Raw genomic sequence first — 22,922 nt, forward strand, 5'->3', positions numbered from 1 at the left:
AGATGTACATTATCCTTGTGCTCTGGCAGATTATTTCCCGCTTTGGGGGGCAGGGAGAAAAGCACCGTGGAGCTGCCCTTCCCTATGTTCCTCCTTTGCCACCTCACTGGGAACTTTGATTCATGGCTTTCAGGTGCACCGCAGATCCTCTTTCGTCCCTCCCAACCGAGAAAAAGACAGAAGGTGCCCATAACCTGCTGGGACAATCTGTTGCGAACAAAACCTAATCTAGGTTGGGGAAAAAAATTCCTTCCAGTAGCATCTTAAATACCAACTGAGTTAGTTCTAGGTATGAGCTTTCGTGTGCATGCACACTTCTTCAGATACACACATGCATGCACACGAAAGCTCATACCTAGAACTAACTCAGTTGGTCTTTAAGGTGCTACTGGAAGGAATTTTTTTTATTTTGTTTTGACCATGGCAGACCAACACGGCTACCTATCTGTAACTAGGTTGGGGAAGCTTTTTCAGCCTAAGGGGCCACATACCAGTGGCGAAACATAGGAATCTGCCTTACACTGAATCAGACCATTGGTCCATCTTTCTTGGCGCCTCTTCAGTTTTTCAGGCAAGGTGTCTCTCCCAACCCCACCTGGAGATGCTGGGGATTGAACCTGCAACCTTCTGCTTGAAAGGCAGATGGTCTACCACTCAGCTATGGCCCTTGACCAAGGGTGAGTAGTGGGTGCACTGGCGGAGGAAGGGGGCGGGGCCTCGGGTGCCATCTCTGAGGGGGGTGACAAAAAGGCAGCCCATGGGCGGCTCGCACTGCTGCCCCCAGGCGTGGTGGTACGAGCTACTGCCATCGTGCCTCTGCATCTGCAAGCGGAGGATCGCACCGCCCCCGCTGCAGCCATGAGCGGAGGATCCCACCGCTGCTGCATGCGCACGGAGGATCGGCCCACCCCCCCACGCAGTGGATGGCCCTGCCCCCGTGTGGTGGATCGCCCCCCCCAGGTGCACTGCATGGCCGCCGCTCTGGGCGCTCATGCAGCTTACTCCGCCACTGGGTGGGTGAGACCAGATGCAGAAGTGGAATGGACCTTTGTATGACCTTTGTATGGCAGGCTAGTTCCTTCACATATCTACACAACCCTCCCTATCCTCCACCCAGAACAAGCAAGAGGCATGGTCATAGTTCTAGGACACATTCCAGCCAGGCATATGGACCCCCAGTTAAGCTAACCATCTACTTCCCACTTGGACCGCACTGAGAAAGATCCTGAGCCCTACACTCCCATGTTTGAGTACGTCATTGACACAGTGTCCTCAATTCTCAACCGACCAATAACGATCTCACATGTGCCCTTACGCAGATTGAATATGAGCACACATAGCACGGTTGTGCATCGAGACAACAAAAATCTATGCCCTATTGCTCTGAACCTTGATTGGGCTATTTTCGACTTTCTACATTCAGGGTACCATTTGCGACTCAAGTCGGCCATGATACATCTACACATTGCCCTAGAACCCTGCGCATTGCAGAGGATCCTGGGCCATATTATAGGAGACACACCCAAGTCACATGGGACACTGGCCAGACCTGTTGGGCCACAACATCTTATTACATTTTGTCAAGAGGCCCTCAAAGCCCTGCTGATGGGCTGCATTGCAGTTTTGTGGACTAGCTGGATCTCCTGCAGGGATGGGGAACCAGTGACCCACCATATCTGTCTGCACTTCAACCCCCAAAGTCCCTGACCATAGACTTTGCTGGCTGGGACTTAGGAGAGTTGGGAGTTGAACATCAACTGGAGGACCAAAGGAGCCTCCCCACCCCTGATCTGGTGGCTCATTATATTAGCCCCATTTTTTCTTCGTTTTCAACACAACACCAGGAATGACCAGTGTAGTGGGGCATCATCTCTGCAGAGTACCTGGATGGGATAGCGCAGGGTGGTGTGGACCCATTGGTGGGAATGCTGAATTTGCTCTGCTTCTGAGTGCTCACACCCTGATCTCATGGCTGCCTTGACCCACCTCCATCCAGCCTTATGAGGGCAACTCCACAGCTCTGCCCCACAACACTGGTTTCTATTGCATTACACATTCATTGTTCAGTGAAATAAAGAATGAGTTTTAAATCCACGTCTCTCCCTCCCCACCCTTCTATATCTTTAGATTTCACAAGGCAGCCTCCACCTTCTTCTGTTGTTCCTCATCTCCCTGTTCTTCCCTTTGGACTTCAGGAAACACAACTTCCTTATGAAGTCAATGCAAGATTCCATGGAATCCCATAGCCCATGACTACACGGGAACACAGGTGTACTGAGTCAGCCCACTAATCCACCCAGCGCATAAGAGGAGCTTGCTGGATCAGGCCAATGGCCCCAAAGCAGATGCCTGTGGAAACTTGAAACTTGAAACTTGCAAGCAGGATCTGAGCCCAGGAGTGCTTTCCCCTCCTGTGGTTTGCAGCACCTGGTGTTCAAAAGCATTCCTGCCTCCAGCTGTGGAGGCAGAGCTCAGTGTACCTTACTCAGACTGGCAGGAGGCCTCTAGGCTTTCAAGCAGGCTTCTCTCCCAGTCCTACCTGGAGATGTTGGGGACTGAAGCAGGGATCCTCTGCATGTAAAACAGATGCATTGCCATTGAGCCATGGTCCATTGCACCAATCGAAATGGGTGGCATGGTGTCTTTATTGATTACTTATTTAACTGCTGAATTGTGTTTCAAAACACAAATTCCTTAGCAGCCTCTAGCAACTGTAATCATGGGTCTCTATCTCATATATATATATATATATATATATATATATATATATATATATATGAATTTGTGTTTTGAAATGATCTCTGCCCCACATTTTCAGGGAGAGAGAAGGCAACCATTCAGCAGTTAAATAAGTAAGCAATAAAGACACCATCCCACCCATTTCGATGGCTATATATAGACGTAAACCAATTTCCTGAGCTATCCAGAGCAAATAAACATGGCTGAAAGGTACAAGTGAAACAGCTTCTTCACATAGCAAATAGCTACCACAAGATTTAGTGATGGCTACCGACTGGTCAGCTGGAGAAAGGGGATTAGATAGATGGAAGGAGGGCAAGTCTATCAATGGCTATGAGTCATGATGATGGCATGATGCTTCCATGGTCAGAAGCAGGTCCTCCCCTACTTGCACTTATTCACATGCATGTTCTCTGAATGGATAACGTATGGATGAAGAGGGCTTTGATCTCGCCAAAGGGGAGGTAGACATCTTGCTGTGGATACTCTTCCACTTCCCCAGCAACAAAACCAATGCCTTGATCTGGACCTAGCTTGGCAACCCACCCCATAATGATCACACCCACGTGCCCACCATTTCCCCAGTCCACATGGCAAATGGCACACCCAAAAGCGATGGCTTCAAGAAACTTCCAATGTGATGGCTGTATTATGAGAAGCAGCCCGTCACTCCAGAAGGGTATTCCCTCCAGCCATTGCTCATTCTTGTGCATGGCCCACGATCCAGGAAACTGAAGGAGGACAGAGGGAGCAAAGTCACATCATGAATCGGTTGCCTGCTTTAACACCCTGAAAAAGTTGGTGTGTTTGTGTGCGTCATCTCTATAAAGGAAAGAAAGCCTAAAATCTGTGGAAAACTGATGGTTGCCCCATTGGCCAAACAGTACCGAGAATTAATCCTGAAAGGGCACGCAGCCTCTCAAATTGCAGTTGCAATTGATTGGCAGAGCAGTAAGCTTGCACTCATCTCTCCCAATTAAAAGACGCGTTGGGAGGGACCAGGAAGGAAGTCCCACCTCCCCTGGCAACTGTCCACATCTCCCTAGGGAGACCCACCTCTCTGATTGAGAGCAACAACTCACAGGAATACAGGAAGCTGCCTTATACTGAGTCAGTCCATTGGTCCTCCTCGCTCAGTATTGTCTACACTGATTGGCAGAAGCTTCCTGGGATTTCAGACAGGGTTCTCTTCCAGCCCTAGAACCTGGGACCTTTTACATGCAAAGCAATGCTCTGTCACTGAGCTACGGCCCTTCCCTGCTCCTCGAGAACAATATCAGACAACTGACCCCTTTCCTTATGACTAAAAGACCTTTGAGCCTGGTAAAAATTTCAAACTGGCAATGTTAATGTAAGAATTTCCATAAAAATGTGTGGATTTCACTTGGGAAACACAGCTATGCTATAATAGCTCCACAGCGTCGCTAGAAAGAGAATATTCACCTCAACATTTGCCCTGGTAAGGGAATTACAAAACAGTACTCCATAAAATATTATTATTAATATTGTTATTATTAATTTTCTTTTTTGCTACTCCATTATTGGTTGGCAACACGGTGAAATAGTCAGGAAAATCCTCCTGGAATTTTGTCGCTCTGGAGGTGAATCCAATGTTAACAAAGAAAAAAAAATTCTTTTAGATACTTAACTGAAGAGATTATTATTACTTTTCCTCATAAACAAATCTGTCGGATGAGAAGTCGTTTGGAAAGCCCTCTGGGACTGCAGTCATCCGCTGCAATGCATCAACTTACGTCTGTCAACACGCGGAGGACCGCCATGTACACATAACGTTTTAGCCAAAAAAAATGGTTAGCAGTTAGAGAGAACAGGTGACTATTGGTTGAGATCTTCATTTTAAAAAACCCAAACAAATGCCTTGAACCAAAAAAAGGAGCTGGATTTGTTTTGGTCCCAGATCTGAAGTCTCTTAGAAAATGTACATTCAACGTTTTGGTCTTCCGTTTTCTTGATAAAAGGTCAAGGTTCACTTCCGGGTTAAGGAATCCAAGTAAACAAATGCTGGACGGTTGCTTAAGGTCAACCTTCCTTTTCACACTCTTTCTCCGATATGCGTTGTCGACGGTTCATTGTTATATACTAATGCAAAGCACTTGGTATGTGATTTAAGAGACTCCTTATAAGCCCTCAAAGATAGGTGCAGTTTTTTTTTATCTCATTTAAAAGCCCATGTTTTTAAGGCCACAAAGATCTGCTAACAGTTTTTTTTTAATTTTGTGTGTGTTTAAAGAGCGTAACTCGTCTTTCCCTTTCCTGCTTCCGTGTTTTATTATTTATTCGAGGTGACCCAATACTCTCATTTGTGTCTGTAAACACTGGAGATCTCGGAGGGTTGGCCTCCCGTCTCTCTTGTCTTGAAGCTGTAGAGATCCAAGGTTGAACGTGAGCTACATTCACAAAGAAGAAGAACTCTGAGCATAATCTCTTATCATAAGCGAATCGTATTTTGGCGAAGAGGGGATACACAGGGCGGATTCGGAGGCCGGGGAACTGGGCGAAGCACTCCCGGAGTCGACAGAGTCCCTGAAGGGGGAGGGAGGCGTCAAAGCCACCAACTCTTCCAGGTCTGGCTTTGGCGCTGCTGGTGTTCCTGCCGAAGGGCCCTCTTTGACGCTGCCGCAGGACGGCTTCCTGGCCGACTGAGATGCGCCGTTGACCTCGATGGCAGGGAGAGGCTGGATCTCTGCAAACGTCGTCATGGTGGTAGGAAGCTGGATTTCTCTCGGGATCAGGTAGGAAGAGCACAGAGGGGTGGCTACCATGGCTCCTGGCGTGGTCGTGGAGAGCATCATGGAGTTGAGTTCGCTGATGTTGGCGGTGAAGCGGGTCACCACGCTGCTGATCTGCTCCATCAGGGAGCCTTGGGAGGAGCTGCTCCTCTGGGTTTGCTCTGTCTGGAATGTTGGGACGTCATCCTCTGTCCGGCTGAGCGAAGCGGTCCTCTGGCTGATGGTGCTGATGGGGGAAGGGGTCTGAGCTCGGTACTGAGCCGGGTAGTGCTCCTCTGCTTCGGAGACGTCGTAAAGCGGTTTGGCACTGGACTCTGGGAGCGGGACGGTGAGTGTGGCGCTGCTGCTGCCGCTGTGCTGGCTGCTGGCTGTGCTTTTGGAGAAAGGCTTGATCACGGCCGTTTGGTTGGGGTTCTCCTTCTTGTTGATATGAACGGAAAGCCTCTGCCAGAGGTGGGCTCCCCTGCTTGTGCTCTTCTCGTTCTGGGCCCATGTGACCGATTTCCCATTGGAGCTGCGAAACAAGGAAGAGAGAGAGAGAAGGAACTTAAGGTTCATATCTAAGGGAGCTATTAACAGCAGGGCCATCACAAGTGGCTGGCCAGCTCAGGCAATGTTCTGATAGCCCCAAGAGTTTGGAACGCCCATTTGCCAGCTTACCCCAGCCATGATGCTACTCAGAACTCAACCCATTACAGCAAACAGTGTTACCTCCTTTGAATGGGAGCCAAGCTCATCTGCAGTGGCCACCTACCGTTTTGGGTTACCCAAAACGCCATGCACTGGCACACAGATCTATGAAATGTATTGATTTCAGAGATCTATGGTCTAGGGTAATGTGTTTGGGGTCGCTTAAGACGGCAGGCGGCCCCCATGGATGACAGCTGAGCTTAGCTCCCATTCAAAATCACCAGCACCCACCCAACAGTGAAGCCCCTATGGAGGGCAGTGAATGGCGTCAGTAGCAGAAAAACATTGCAAACAGGGCTGGGCCCGAACCTCACTGTGTGTGTGTGTGTGTGTGTGTGTGTGTGTGTGTGTGTGTGTTGGACAGTGGAGAAGCAATGCTGGCATCACACCAAGGGCCCCCATTGAAGTCTGGTGCCAGCGCTGAATAAACATGTCAGAATCACAGCACCCAGGTGTCATTCCTGAAAGCTAACTGAACTAAATTTGCTAGCTGCTATTGAAAGAAGCAAGTATCAAGATAAGTATAAGCAAATGTTGTAGTCATCAAGCAGCCTTGAAACAAACCATCATGGTACCCAAATGAAACCAGGTAGCCACCAATGGCTTCTACTGCATTCTAGAGAATGCGGAGGATTTTTCGGACATCACAGAATCATGGAGTTGGAAGGCTTCTTGCACACCATCTAGTTCAACCCTCTGCTCTGTGCATGGAAAAGAGAGTATTGCAAGGAGACAGCTGTACAGCAGGTCCTCCCGAAGCTGCTGAACTACAACTCCCATCAGTCCCAGAAAGAATGGCCAATGACCAGGGATGGTGGGAGCTGTAGTTCATCAACATCTGGAGAATCAATGGTTGCCTGCAACTGCTGTACAGCCTCTTCTTGAAGACCTCCAGTTTGGATCAAAACCCACCACCTCTCCAGGTAAGCAATTCCATTGTCAAACTGCTCTTACCATCAAGGAGCTTCTCCAAATGAAATTTAGCCTCCTGTAACATAAGGTCTAGCTCTGTCCTCTGGGCAGCAAAGAACAAGTCTTGGCTTTCTTCTTCTATGCAACTGTCCTACAAGTATTTGAAGAGGACCATCATGTCCCCTCTCCACCTGGGCTACTAGGAGCAAGCCACTATGTCCATTTCACCTATGATGAAATGTTTCTGGGTCCATTCGTACAGACAAGAATGAGGAGAAGCATCCTTGTCATCGGCAGAGATACCCTACAGTTCACACAGCTGTGTCAAGCCTTCTCTGCTCCATCACACACACACAAATCCATGTAAATAAATTACACATTATTAACCAGCAATCCATATTATGGAGCATCTCTAAAGCATAAACTGTTAAGCAATGGCTGAGGCAAAACAAACATCCCTGTGGCTGCAAAATGGTTTGCAGACTCATCCACCTAGACAATCTTCTTATTGTAGAGTGGGCATTTCTACCGACAACTGCACCACACACAATAACGTATCACACACACTACACTCAAACGCACAACCACTTCCCTCAAGATCAGGGGAAACAATGCATGGACCAGATTTACACACTGCAGGCAAATACATCACAAGACACATTGTGGAGGTGGCTCTGGTGAAACAGGGAATTATGCCAGTGGTGAAATCCTTCTTCAACACTTGACAAGCTAATACAGTACAAGTGGTCACACATGTTCTGCAGTCGATGTAGGCTGCATTCACATAGCCTTTTATTCCATTTCACTAATTGTTAATTTCTGTATTATATCTGAGCTTTTCTATGACTTTTGGAATAGTGGAAGTTTAACACTCCTTTCTGTGTTCATCGGTTCCAGAAAAAAAAAAAATGCAACCCCATTAACCCAAAGAATTGTGGGAGTGATGAAATTTGGGGCGGCATACCTGTATGCAGTCCCTTCCATTTGTTTTCATAGGAAATCACAGTGGGTCCCAAGCATGCATGTGCATAAAGGATGGAGGAGTAGAGACATTGTCCAGTGATGCTCCTTGTTTTGCCACACCACACCCACTGGTGCAAATGCACTTCAGTGCAATATGTGCCTGTACCAGTAAGGAAGTGACTGTTCCATAACGCAAAAGGTACTGCAGTATGGAAGCAATGTTCAAAAATTGGACTGAAATGCTAGCATTAGGTAAAGGTAAAGGGACACCTGACGACTCTGGGGTTGTGGCGCTCATCTCGTTTTATTGGCTGAGAGAGCCGGCGTACAGCTTCCGGGTCATGTGGCCAGCATGACTAAGCCGCTTCTGGTGAACCAGAGCAGCACACGGAAACGCTGTTTACCTTCCCACCAGAGTGGTACCTATTTATCTACTTGCACTTTGATGTGATTTGGAACTGCTAGGTTCGCAGGAGCTGGGACCGAGCAATGGGAGCTCGCCCTGTCATGGGGATTCGAACTGCCAACCTTCTGATCAGCAAGCCCTAGGCTCTGTGGTTTAACCCATAGCACCACCCACGTCCCATTAGGATCAGCATTAGGATCAGGAAAACTAATGCAACATTCCCCGTGTTTGAATGTACCTGTAGAGAACTGTGTTTTATATTGTGACTGGATGGGAGGAGGGGCTTTGCTGTCAAAAGTTCAGGTAAGAGGGAGCAGGAGGATGAAATGCTGGTAAAGGAGTAGCTGGGATTTGTGAGTTAATGCAGTTACTAGCTCTGGTACCAGAGTGGAGTATGGATGGGCACTGGCGGACGAAGGGGGCACGCAGGGTGTGTGGCCCACTCCAGGTTCTTTTCAATTCTGGGCTGCATCAATAGGAGTATAGCATCTAGATCAAGGGAAGTAATAGTGCCACTGTATTCTGCTCTGGTCAGACCTCACCTGGAGTACTGTGTCCAGTTCTGGGCACCACAGTTCAAGAAGGACACTGACAAACTGGAACGTGTCCAGAGGAGGACAACCAAAATGGTCAAAGGCCTGGAAACGATGCCTTATGAGGAACGGCTAAGGGAGCTGGGCATGTTTAGCCTGGAGAAGAGGAGGTTAAGGGGTGATATGATAGCCATGTTCAAATATATAAAAGGATGTCACATAGAGGAGGGAGAAAGGTTGTTTTCTGCTGCTCCAGAGAAGCGGACACGGAGCAATGGTTCCAAACTACAAGAAAGAAGATTCCACCTAAACATTAGGAAGAACTTCCTGACAGTAAGAGCTGTTCAACAGTGGAATTTGCTGCCAAGGAGTGTGGTGGAGTCTCCTTCTTTGGAGGTCTTCAAGCAGAGGCTTGACAACCATATGTCAGGAGTGCTCTGATGGTGTTTCCTGCTTGGCAGGGGGTTGGACGCGAGGGCTCTTGTGGTCTCTTCCAACTCTATGATTCTATGATTCTATGATTCTAGGTGTCATCTCTGAGGGGATGGGATTCTTAGACTAGAAATAAGTCTAGGAAATTAGACCTCTGCTTCTGGAAGTTTATGTGTAAAGAGAAGAGTCAAGAAAACCAGAGAAGTGGGGGGGGGGGGAATACTCACTCTCCGAGAAACTTAGTTGGAAATTTACTTGTTTTCTATTCCCACATGAATTACCGTATTTTTTGCTCTATAAGACGACCAGACCACAAGACGCACCTAGTTTTTGGAGGAGGAAAACAAGAAAAAAATATTCTGAATCTCAGAAGCCAGAACAGCAAGAGGGATCGCTGCGCAGTGAAAGCAGCAATCCCTCTTGCTGTTCTGGCTTCTGGGATAGCTGCACAGCCTGCATTCGCTCCATAAGACGCACACACATTTCCCCTTACTTTTTAGGAGGGAAAAAGTGAGTCTTATAGAAAAAAAAAATACAGTAAATTTCTTGTTTCCTGGCCGATCTTTCATGGAATTTGTAGTTTAAGGGTTTATTGTCATCTTTATTGATATCTCTCTCAGACCAGAATTCAATGCGGCATCACACAAATGAAACCAAGGCAGATTTCAAAAACAGCTGAGAGAGGCTTCCCAAACTGAATCAGTGAGCAGCATCATAGAAGGTCCTCAACTCATGGGATTCTTATGGTTTTCCATGGTTTTCCATGGGGAAGAGGCAGGGGAATATCTGCATGGGATATTCCCTGTAGGGAAACTCACATGCTTGCAGGCTGTGGACTCAGATTCTTTGTCTCAATCAACAGCTATGGGGTCATTTCGAAGTGTTGGTGTTGACCTTTAAAGCCCTAAACAGCCTGGGCCCTGTATACCTGAAGGAGCATCTCTACCCCCATCATCCAGCCCGGACACTCAGGTCCATCTCTGAGGGCCTTCTGGCATTAACCTCACAGCAAGATGTGAAGCTACAGTGAACCAGGAAGAGGGCCTTCTTGGTATTGGCACTCACCCTGTGGAACGCCCTCCCATCAGATGTCAAGATGACGAGTAATTATATAACATTTAGGAAACATCTGAAGGCAGCCGTTTTTAAGGTTTGCTGTTTTATTATGCTTTTATATATGCTGGAAGCTGCCCAGAGTGGCTAGGGAAACCTAGTCAGATGGGCAGGGTACAAATAATAAAATTATTATTACAGTGGGGGGGGGGAATGCAGCTAAACGCCCCTCCCCAAAGCAAGGTAGGCACAGTGAGGCTGTGACATGTGTTATTATGATGGTCTTTCTCATTCACCCTGAGATTAGGAGTTGGGTTTCCTGACCTGGAACCTTCAGACTGTTCAGAATGCTGGAATAGAGAGAGTTAGCAGTCTTTTGACGAGGAAGTCTTACGTGCATATATTCATTTTCCTCACGTACTGTCCAGCTAGGTTCTGAGAGGATTGTCCAGCCATTTAGGGTGACTACACAACTGGCCTTGTTGGGAGCTAATTGCCTAATTACAGGCCACCTGCTTGACAGAGCAGAATTGTGTCATTTAATAGCCAGCGAGGCACTGAGTCTCCTGTCAGCGGCTGCCACCCCAAGCTGGGCTCATTGCCATGTCCATATATCGAAAGTGCCAGACTGGTTCCTTTTCTTTCTTTCTTTCTTTCTTTCTTTACTGTAGAGCTCTGTGTCACGTTCATGTGGCAAATTAAGCCTCTTCGCTCCCTAAAGTGCGTCAGTCATAAAAACCAGTGGCATTTCCAGGAAATTTGAAGCAGAAGGCAATTTTTAAATTCCCTTCTCCCACTACCCAAATAGGCCTCGGGACGCATGTGTCACTCTCTTTGCCCATCCGGGAGGTTTAACTGAGGGGGTCAGTCAGATCGCATCACTGGCTTTCTCGTTGAGGGAAAACAAAGCAACGTTTGACAAACATGCAAAAGTCATTGTCCCTCCTCAAATACTGAAGACAGCTTTCCACAGAATGCAGTCCCAATGTCCCAGTGCTTTTCATCCCTCGAATAATCTTTCACCTTCGCCATCCCTGTCACAAGGTGTCCTAATTGCTGTTAAGATTTTGGTTGGGTTTTCCAACCCTTGCCAAGCTCACAGGCAGGCAAGCACGTCTCTCTCTCTCTCTTTCTTTCTTTCTCTCTCTCTCCCTCCCTCACTTTCTCTCTCTCTAATCCACAGAGGAATGGGTGAATCTGACATATTTTGTTTCTCTCAATTTCCTGTTTTTCCTTTTTTTTTTGCAGGAATTGGGGGGCATCAATTTCTCATTGAATGTGCAGCATTTTTGGGCAAACCCACTGCTGTAAAAAATCTCTGCACCTTTGTAATTATTTTTTAAAGAGCACAGATGAGTGCTTATAGCAGTGGATAAATCAAGTTAGAATGCTGTTTTTCTCTTCCTCCTCCTCTGCAGTTGCAGCTGCAAGATAGTAAAAGTCACCTTAGGCTTCCATTTGGGGGGGGGGGGAAGACACTCAAAGCTTTGGCTGGAGCCGTGAGCCTACCATAAAAACAAACAGCAGCATAGCTCTGTAGTGTCTCAGATCTACCTAGCTGCCGAGCTATATAAGGGCTTGCGACATGTAGGCTGAACAAGCCAGGATTTGCACAAGAAAGACATGTAAAGTGATGGAACACACAGCATGCCTGGTTCAATTCCAAGCTTCTCCTGTGGCTGTGTGAAAATGTGTGTAAGCTGCCATTGGTCAGTACAGACAGTGCTGCCCTAGATGACCAATAGCCTGACGATGCATAAAGCAATTGAATAGGTTTTTAAGAGTTGGGAGGAACCTGAGACATCATGTAGTGGAACCCCCTGCTCAATGGAGCAATCTTGCAACCACAACAGGGCCAGGGCCTTCTCAGTGATGGCTCCAACCTGGTGGAATGCTCTGTCCCATGAGACTAGGGCCTTTCAGAATTTAACCTCCTTCCGTCGGGCCTGTAAGACAGAGCTATTCCGCCTGGCTTTCAACTTGAACTTAGCCTGATCTTTTATTCCCCTTCCTTCCCTCCCCTCCCTTCCCCTTTTTATGAAGATTACCCGCTCTGGGATCCCACAGCTAATTCTCCCCTGGTCTCCTCACTGGCCCAAATAGGACTAATTTAGCCAGCTAGCCCTGGTGATCATCTAATGTTTATTGGATGGATTTCCCCCCTAAATTGATTTTTGAATTCTGAATTTATTGTTATTCATATTTTATACTGTATTTTATGCTGTTTTTTTGTTGCATCAATTAAGTGTTTTAAATTTGTTGTTAGGCGTCCTGAGCCCGGTTTTCTGAACCAGGAAGGGCGGGTTAAATAAATAATTTATTATTATTATTATAACAACCCTCTGCTTAAAATACCTCCATCAAAGGTCTAGAGAACCCTGTTAGGCCTGAACAGGAAATATGAACATTAGTAGGAGGCAGGAGACCAAAGGCCCAACTAGTCCAGCACCCTTTTGTCGAAGGAGCCTGTGAGAAGCCCTCAGCAGTTCTTTCCCCACTTGTGTCCCCCAGAAACTGGTATTCAGAGCCTTATTGCCTCCAACAGTGTACGGAGTAGATAGCCATGATGGCTATTGATAGCCATATCCTCTGTTGATTTGACTAATCCTCTTCTAAAGTTGGTGGCCATCACTACTTCCTGTGGGAGCAAATCAGCAGTGTTGTGAAATTCACTGGCGCCCGGCGTGCATGTGCACATGCAACGTGTGGGACTAGGCACTGGGTATGCAGGGTAAACAAAATCCTGCCACGCCAACCTAACCTTCACTGCCGCCACTGGGCATGGAGGGTCCACGGGGCTGCGCTGCGCTGCACCACTCTGCCTGCCCGCCTGCCTATGGGTGCATCCCCCCACACTAACCAGGCGGCCATTCAGTGAGGGGCCGGGAGTGTGGTGGCACTGCCAGACTGGGCTCTGGGACCCAGAGACCCCCAGTGACAGGCACCTGGGGCTATGGCCTCTTCATAGGGGAGTTACTGCAGCCCCTTGATCATTTGGGTTGCCTTTTTCGGAACCTTTACTTACTCTACAATATCCCTTTTGATATGGGGCAGCCACAATTGTACACAACGCCCCTAATTTTCGATGTTGAATGAGGAAGGTCTGAAGGGGACCTCTGCTCGTGTTTGCTTGAACATGAGTAGAAGTCTCCATGAGATTGAGAACCCTCCTTTTTCAGGGTTCCTGATCACACAGGCCTTCTACTCAAATTTAAAGCAAAAGAGCGTAGCAGGTAGTCCTCTTCTTACCTTCCCCATTCAGTAGGGGAAGGCTGAGATCAAAGACGGGGTGGTCTGGAGCACACATGGATGTTGTGGAAGGGGATGAGTGCCCTTCCATGCCTCCTATTAGCACCCATATTTCCTGTTCAGGCATTGCAGCCAAACAGAACTTAGATGTTCCTCCTTCTCTGGATTCTAGGTGTTAGAATGGACCATGCCAACCAATTTGGGCTTCAAAAGTTGGAAGCTGCGTCATGGCCATGTTGCTTACAATGATACCCTGGGAAAAGTCAATGCATCAGCTCAAACAGTAACAGGAGCCTGGCAACATCATGTTCACTGAGCTGGAAATGTGGTTTCTCCCAAGCAATTTCCTTCCACAGAAAAGAAGCCGGAGAAAACCACAAAATGGGAGCTGTTGCACAAACTTGAAACATTATTATGTGCATGATGTTAGTTGTTTGCAAGGCACTTTTATATTTGAGCAACAATCAGTCACAAGCCACCCACTAATAGCTTTCACTTCCATCATCTAAAATCAATTATGTGATGGGATGTTTTATGAGGCTGTCAAAACATCGATGCCTTGGTAGCGCGGCTATGACTTTGGCTTAAAATTACCGACTTAATTAAATGCAACAAATAAGAAACGTATATCTATCTCGCAACAGCTTGCATGAGGGTTTGTCTCTGTGATGATAAGTCAGCCAATCTCAATGCCTTAAATCTGGGGCGGGGAACCTACAGCCCTCCAGATGTTTCTGGGCTACGGACTCCCCTCATCCCTGAACATTGATCTTGCTGGCTGGAGCTGATGGGAGCAGAAATCCATCACCATCCAAGGAGTTAAAGGTCCTTCATCCCTGCCATGATTTATTCCCATGTTGGCACAGACAGAAAACAACTAGAACAACACGAGTTAAATATCTGAAAAGAGAAAATGGTTTCTGCTCTTCTAGCCTCAGTTCCTTCTGTTGCCACGTCCATTACTGGCTTTTATCGACATTCATATGATGATGACTTGGTCAATCCTTTCCCAAAAGGCAGATGTGGGGAATCTTTGGCCTTCCAGTTGTTGCTGAACTACAGTACCCATCATTCACTGGGCACTAGCCATGCTTGCTGGGGTTGATGGGAACTGTAGTCCAGCAGCATCTGGAAAGTCAAACATTCCCTAAACCTGACCTAAGGAATTGTGGAAACAATTGTTTTATTGGCTGCAGTGTTTATTTACCTTCTTGGTCTACACTGCGCAAGCCAAGGGCAGCACAGGATTGGTTGCCAAAGCCCATTGTGCCAAGGCTGTGTTATCGGCGCAAAACATGAGCATTAATCCAAAGCCGGGCTGGCTGATATCTGGTTTTCAACATCGTGATATATCACCAGCTAAACATTGTGATATACTGATATATCATGATGGCTGAAATAAGGATGGAGCTATGTAGAGGCATTGGGTGGCTTCACAGTTTTCCCCCCTGAAGGAGGCAGAGGAGAGTTGAGCCAGTGGAGTCAACAGGGGCTGCAGGAATCGAGAGAACCATTGGCTGTCTTCATGGTTTCCCCCACATTTTGATTTTTTGCATCTCACACGCACGCACACACACCATGATTCGTGATATATTGCCAGGTCAAAAATTATGAAACCGATATGGCAATATGGACTTCAAACCTGTTTTGGACAATATATTGCCCAGCCCAAATTCAAAGACATGAACAAGTTTCATATTCCAAACAGTCTAACAGCACACACACTCACTTGTCACACAGTTGACATGGTAAGGTCATGCATCAATGCATCAATGCTCCAAAGCACTGCTGCAGATTCACCACACCAAGACTGACATGTCTGTGGCCCACAGAGGAAAGCGGAATTCTCCCACCAAATATGCATATCTAAAATTCTCTCTTGAGATTGCTGGTAGACCTTTGCTCTACCTGTGAGACTTCTGTACCAAAATTCCTTGGAAGTAAAGCCCCATTGATTTCAGGCACATTTACCTCCATGCAAGTAGAAACGTCCTCGGCGTATTTAATAAGATTTAAGCTAACAAATGTAGGGCATCTTCCTCAATAGCATGCTGTCTCTCAGCTCTACTGAAATGAAATTCATCATGCTATAGAATGAATATTGGCTCTTCACCGGAGGGAAAATATACAGGACAAAGATTGCATATACTGTGGGGAAGCAGCCCCCTCCCCGCTGTCAACAGTATAAAACGGCATATGAGTAATTGATATTTGCATGCACTTTTCTTCCCCACCAATTTGCTTCTTGTTCTTCAACTGAATTGCTGTTCTTTTTCCAGAATAGATCAATCAAGTTAGAAACGGGCACAGCCACGACAAGAGAGAGAAAAAGAGGGAAGAGAGAGATGGAGGGGGCAGAGAGAGAGAGAGAATGCCACACAGAGAGGTTGACAAACAAACAGAAGCTGTGGATCAATCCTGAGCAGATGTGTGAACACAATCGACCACTGCTGACATCATTGAAGCCCAACAAGGGAATAGAAAGACAGAACAGCAGGGATTAAATTGATGACCTGAACAACTCAAGAGATCGCCATGGAAGGAACACCCGGGAGTCCATTAAAAACGATTGTTATTCATTTTGAATGATGCTTTGTAGCTTATCCAAATGCTTTTGGAGAAGGTTGACTTTCGTATTTTTTTGTGGGGACACACACTGTTTTCCATTCTGAAATCCTGTCCACAATTTGTCACCGAGGTGGTCAGGCTCCAAAATAATGATGGAGACATGTCACCGTAAGAACTTGACAGTGATGGAGAACTATCATCCAGGCATATTTGGGATATTAGATGTAGCACCCAGAGAGGAATGTCAACACTAAAATGGGAAATTCCTTTATCTCTTACGGTTTTAGCAACCAAGTTTATACTCCTTGCAAGTGAAACTGTAAACTTTCTACTTCATCTTGATTAAAAGTTGGTTCAGCTGTCAGATGAGATTGCTCTAGGGATCTGGATCTGCCTTTTCATGATTCCTGGCTAAAATGACAAATCCTACTATCTCTGGTCAGAATCTAATTTTTCACAGTGTCACGGATATTACACTATACTGTAGATGCTTTAATTTTTCTGGAATGGCTACTGATATATTAATCTATCTCCAAATAAAGTACAGATCATATTTTATTTTAACAAAATCAAGTCATACCCAAATGAGGATGGTCCATGAGAAATAATTAAGAAGTTGACAATGTAAATAATTAAGTGTAATAATTTTTTGAAGGAAGTACACAGCCCTAAAGTGAGCTTCAGAAGAATTTTGGGTAACTGATTTCAATTTCATTCAGAAGGCAGAATGGTTTGTTTTCATAAACATAGGAAGAATGTTGGGTCATTAATGTTCATGGCTACAGGTTTATCTCAAATTTGGTGAAAGCTCAATTTAGCATCCAAGGTCATAAAGGCACTTAAAGTTTTGTTTATCAGTTGATGGTCAATAAATTTTGGGTTAAGAGACATGTCAACGTGATAAGCTAAATATATGGATGGAATGATAGTTGTAAAAGTTGATGCATTGATATTAGAGCTGTCAAAAGGAAATATAGAGCTTGCCATATCTGGAAGAAATATGCATGTCTCCAAGTTTATGCTGATGAAGAATTTTTAGGGAAAGTAATTTAGCAAGAATGAATAAATGTGCATGTTAAAGTTGCTGGGGGAAATGCTTAGAAACAAAATAGCTTGGACTGTGAATATAATTTATGAGCCAGTGACATGTTTGCTCCACAGGAGAAGATTCTCAAAAACAGGATAAATATCATCCGAACTCCTAGCTCCCTGCCATCTGAAGCTCACTTGCCTGCTTCTGGGCTGGCAGCATCTGACAAGAACTTGTAAGACCTAGAAAATTAGAGAAAAAAATGCTTTCCTGTTTTGAAGGCAGGTTCACCTTTGAATGCGAACTGAAATCACATTTCTCTCCCCTTCTCTTGGCTGAAGAGTCCTTCGTTGCTTGCATCTCATCCCATACCAGAGAAAGATTCATAAGTGCATGTGGTGGACATAAGTAGGACTCTATACTGGAGGCCAGGTGAGAGATTTTGGGAAGTAGGATTGAGCTCCCCAAGCTGCTTATTAATTTCTTTGTTTATTGTCTTCACGCTCATTGCAGTACAGAGTCCTTCAGTGGCGATCTCTGGGTTTGTTCAGACATCCTTTAAGCTCTTGGCATGCATTTTGTAGTGCTGTCATTGTTGACTATGCATGCCTGAGAGTACTTCAGTAATGCCAAGAGTGCCCCAGGAAGCCCTTGTCCGATCATTACAATGCATCACTGGTATTAAAATAAAAAGGATAAAGCCAGTGGCACATTTGTAACAAATTCACCATGTATGTAGCCCAGAGCAACACATGCTAGAGACCGATGCTGATGATTCTTTGCCATCTGGGCTAGGCCAAACACATACCATCAGGGGGGATGTTTTGTTGCAAAGAGTCTCTTTTTTGGCGGCAAAAGAACGAATCGCGGACAAAACGGTTCCCGTCACTGAGAAAGACAGTGTCCGTCTTGCAGCTAGGGTTGCCAGCTTCTGTTTAAGCTGACCTTTCTTTGCTCCTTGATCAACAAACATGAGGCGGTAACACTTCCATTCTCCATGCAGTTGCCCCCTTCACCTGCTGTAGATCAAGCTGTTGTTACAGACTCAAGAGGAGACCAGGTTGGCTTAGCAACCCTGTTTGCAGGTTCCGACAACATACAAGGAAACAAGGAGCGGTGGCATCCGTGCTTCTACAGACATATCGTATGGGATGTACAGCGCTGACACATTGAGGAGGTGGGTTACAATGTTTCTCGAGATGCTCCTCCGATTGACAGACATCTCACACGGCCTGGGAAAGGAGGGGGTTGCGGCGCTCATGCTTTTGCTTACCTGCTCATTGTTGCTCTCCCACCATTTCCCATACTCCCTTTTGGAGTGAAACATTCTATTTCCGACTTGTGCTGGGCCAGCTTCCTGCCTTTGTACCTAACACATCAGGACGAGGACAGGAGCAACAAAAACAGAGAGAAGTGACCATGTGCTTGGGAGTCACCCTGTCATACGGCGGCTGTGCACAGGGAGGGAGAGAAAGGCACATGCGCATATCACAGTGAGCCTCCCAAAGGCCTCTGCTGCCATAGACCTTACAGCCTTAAGTGTGGACCACTTGGCTCCTTTGACGTGTGTCTGTGTGTTTGGCAAACAGGATCCAAAATACCAGCCCTTTTACCATGTGATATCTGCTTAGGAACCCCACCCCAAGCAAGGGGGAATGGAAAGATTGGGAGGAGACGTTGTAGGAAGGAAAAGTTGTAAGGGGAAAGTGCTCCTCTGGTGAAAATCAGCCTCTCTGGGGTGCATGGGCTGATTGGAAGCAGCTACCAGGAGTGGAGGGGATTATTCCACATGCGGACATGGGATTCCACCTTGGAAAGTGTAGACAAGGATAGGGAAGCTGTGGACCTTCAGATGCTGTTGGAACCCAGCCCCCTCCAGCCCCAGCTAGCATGGCCATGGCCAATGGTCACGGATGGTGGAAGTTGCAGTTTGGCAACATCTGGAGGGTCAAAGTTTCCCCATCCTTGGTGTGGGCTATGTTCAGCATCTGCTGGTGGTATTCCATTTCTTTCATTAAATCCCATTAGTACTTAGTATCATTATTTAAGTGCCCTCTTTAGTAGCATCTAAATAACAAAATTTAATAGGGATCCCATTTACTGGCCATCAGTTAATGTGTGGGGAAAAGCCAAAAGGAGCAGGAAACCCATAGGTGAGAATTGAGTTAGTGTTGCAGGAAAATAATAACAGTCCCGCCGGTGCTCGTATTGTGCTTTGGGGAGCAAAATTGTGGGGACTATGGGTGTGGTGGGAGAGATAGCTGTAACGCACTCATTGAGAGGAGTGGCTTCCCAGATATGGTTAGATTCCAACTCCCATCATCACTGACCACTGGCTATACTGGCTGGGATTGATGGGAGTTGGGAGTCAAAGAGCATCCAGAGGGGCACAGGTCCTCCATCTCTGATCTGGTGCATCCAAAACAACTGCCTTCTCAGCTCCAAATACACCCAGAGCAGCCAAAACGGAGCAGCAAGCTTCAGAACGCACGTCAAAGTGGCATTTGTGATGTAGCTGGAGCGTTGATTAATATCTCTGACCAATTACTGATTCCACCAAAGCAGTGTTCTGTGCAAGGTTGTGCCGAGATTGCAGGTTATAAATAAGAACCATGCAGGCTAAACAGAGAGATAATATGCATACGTACTAACTCAAGTCGGGGTTCCTAAATGAATGAAAAAGCTGAGGCACTTTGGCTGCAGTTGAAACCACTGAAAGATACAAAGGAAGTCAAACTGGATCACAGGAGTCCTCTTCGTGAGACAAAGGAGCCTTCGCTCATATTGGGAGGGAAAGAAAAGCACCCAAGAGGAAGAAAGGAATCAAGAAAAAATTACAGATCATGCCCTAGGGAGGGGAAAATCAACAAAAGGAGGCCATGACATCCTGATACTGAATGCAGTGTGAACTTCTATAAGCAGAAGCTTGCTCCATTAGAAGTATGGTGCTGTTTTGGGTCATCACCACAAGGGCAAAATGTATCCTCTCCTTCAAGGGTGGGAATCTGTGGCCCTCCAGATGTTTTTAGTCATTCCCCGGGGAGGAATTGCGGAGTGTAGAGGGGAGGAGAAGAGAAAGATTGCTTGCATGAGCTGCCTTTTGTTCACTGCACACATTGAATACAACCCACAGAAAAACCACATGATACCACCTCCAGTAATCTATTTCTGACATCCGGTGAATTCATTCTAGCCAGGGATTAGAGCAGAAAATTCGGGGGAAATTCTGGTGATCCTCTGGCTATTGTTGGACTACAGCTCCCATCATGCCTGCTGGCTGGACATGCCGGAGTGGTTGATGGGAGCTGGAGTCCAACAGCAGCCCCAGGGCCCCAGGTTCTCTGCCTGTGGAATAGAAAGCATGTCCACTACAAACTGGTTTAGCCACCATTCCCTCTCCCCAGTGAACTCTGGGCATTGTAGTTCTACAAGAAGGATGAGGGATCCTGAACAGAGAATGTTTGGCACCCATACCAAATTGCAGCTCCCAAAAGTCTATGGAGTAGATGGTATAAGTTTGAAGTGCAGGTATACTCTTAGCATTACAATGGGATACGGCTATTATCTATAAAAACCAAAGAGTGAAATACATAATTCTACTCTGGGTGCAAGCCTCAAAACATGTGTAGCAGTAACTGGTGCATGAAAACCATAGATTTGTAGTTCCAAGGAGGAGAGGAGGGCAGAAAGACCACAATTCTGCTATGATGGAATGGCTCTGCTTCTCAAACCAGACTTCCTTGCCATGAAATTGTGGAATTTTGAAGTCCATGTAGACTGGGATGAGGAAATCCTCTAGATTTGAATTCATTATTTAAAAGCTGCAATTCATGACCATACACTGTTGTCATGTTTGTTAATAAACACAATGGAAAACAAAACCTGCAGAGTCTTTGGGGCAGAGACTCAACGTATGTTCTTAAGTACCTGAAAAACACTTTGCAATGCATATGTGGGCACCATAATAACAATTCTTAAGCTCAGGCATGTATCAAATGAGACAGTGGGGGATATGTAATTGGAACATGGAAGCTGAGAGAGGGGACAGGCAGCATGCCTCTGAATATCAGTTGCTGGGAATCAAAAATGAAGAGTGTCTGTTGCACTCAGGTCCTGCTTTCTGACTTCCTGTAGACATCTGGTTGTCCACTGTGATAATAAGTTCTTAAGTTTTTAAAAGCAAGCACGTTGCACTGGTAGCAATTAAAAGAGGAGTTATTGATGTGCACCACTGCCAGACCTATCCATAGGACCGTCTCATTTTATCTCTGTGGTCTGTGTAAACCCTTGGGGTGCCAAACTCTGTAGTGCAAGGTCTCAGCATCAAAAGATCCCTAGAACTGAGTGTCAGGATTGCAGGTGAGAATTGCCGGCTGGTGTGCAAACTTCAGACATCACAACAACTGAATTGTTCAAGTTTGTTCTTATTAAATGCAAATCACATTTCAATTTAAAGCCTTCCTCTCAGGCTAGTTTCCTCCTCCTCCTCCTCCTCCTCCTCCTCCTCCTCCTCCTCCTCCTGAAATCTCTTTCTGAATCCTTTCAATAATATCTATTTAATATCTAGGGATATCTATGTAATGTGGCAGTTTCATAACTTTATCATTAACCCCCCCCCAATAGCATTTGTAGTTTGGGTCAAGGGTATCGACAATTCCATAGGAAATCCTTAGAGAATCTCCCAGAAGCACAACTAATAAAGTCGTTTTAAGTCTGTGGTGTTCATATGCCCCAAGATAATTCTCTTTGAAGAAGAACATCAAATTCTATTCCCCCAAGGAAGGCTTTAAATTAAAATGCACGGGTTGTGGTTTGCAGAGTGCTTACAAATAAGTCCTAGTCATCCATGCTTCCGTGAGCAAAGTAAATGTGCAGCTCTGTTGCACCTGCCTTATGGACACTATTGGAACACCTTGGTCAGTATTGTTTACAGTGACTGGCCATGGCTCTCCAGAATACCAGACAGGGAATCCTACCTGGAGAGCCCAATGGACATTTGCTCTGATTCAGCAGTAAATATTGAGTTTTTTTCTAGGGGAAAGCAGTGGGGCAAGGACAAGACTGGACGAGCCCTGAGCTGCGGCCTTTCCCCATGGGGAACCCTGCACAACCAGGGGTCCTGATTGTGTGGAGCGCCTACACATGCACAACTGTCACTGGTAAGCGATTTATAGCGCCATAATTGCCCCTTAGTCAACTTCTGCTGCCTGCAAAAGGGGAAGGGATGCATGGAGCTACTCTCCTTCTCTTTATTTTATAGTGAAATACCAGTATTGCATTATAAAAGGAAAGGGGGGGGGGAGAGTTAAGCAAGGGGAAAACAGTAATTAAAGCCTTTCTGCCAGGGGAAATTAATCTCCCAGCCATTCTGAACAGGAAGCAGCAGATCTGTTGACAGTTCTGCTTTTGGTTAAAATCACAGTAGCCTCTCAAAGCCTCAGCAGTCTTCTGATTTAGCTTCATGGAGACACCACAGGACCACATGTCATACGACAATTAGAAGGGTAAGGCTTCCTGCTCTCACTTGGAAGTTTTGTGGGACGGAAATGGCACCTAAGGGCCACACATCTCTGCACCTGTCTGTGCCTTTCACCCCA

General features: G+C 46.2%; 1 protein-coding gene and 2 long non-coding RNA genes across 7 annotated transcripts in view; 2 read left to right on the top strand and 1 right to left on the bottom strand.

The window, feature by feature from the left end:
* The first annotated feature begins 557 nt into the window (after positions 1 to 557).
* On the top strand, positions 558 to 4,809 carry LOC309341310. Its single transcript, XR_014156195.1, has 2 exons — positions 558 to 2,640; positions 2,900 to 4,809. It is a non-coding gene; the product is annotated as an uncharacterized lncRNA (long non-coding RNA).
* A 300-nt stretch (positions 4,810 to 5,109) lies between these two features.
* The window catches only part of GRM5 (glutamate metabotropic receptor 5), a 262,268-nt gene continuing 244,455 nt past the window's right edge, over positions 5,110 to 22,922 (bottom strand). For 2 of the 5 annotated variants that reach the window (XM_081860116.1, XM_081860115.1), the window contains exons 9-10: positions 18,599 to 18,694; positions 5,110 to 6,003 (exon numbers count right to left, since the gene is read on the bottom strand). In XM_081860116.1, the coding sequence (XP_081716242.1) occupies positions 5,154 to 6,003; positions 18,599 to 18,694 (946 nt within the window). In that variant the 3' untranslated portion in view covers positions 5,110 to 5,153. Of the gene's footprint in view, positions 6,004 to 18,598; positions 18,695 to 22,922 lie in introns of those variants that run through there. The other 3 variants (XM_081860117.1, XM_081860118.1, XM_081860119.1) reach the window with 3 other exon arrangements.
* Positions 6,017 to 9,641, top strand: LOC309341414. The gene is made up of 3 exons (XR_014156316.1): positions 6,017 to 6,416; positions 8,604 to 8,908; positions 9,521 to 9,641. It is a non-coding gene; the product is annotated as an uncharacterized lncRNA (long non-coding RNA).

The sequence above is a fragment of the Podarcis erhardii genome (assembly GCF_964252035.2).
Source record: "Podarcis erhardii genome assembly, chromosome: 4".
Classification (NCBI taxonomy): Eukaryota; Metazoa; Chordata; class Lepidosauria; order Squamata; family Lacertidae; genus Podarcis; species Podarcis erhardii.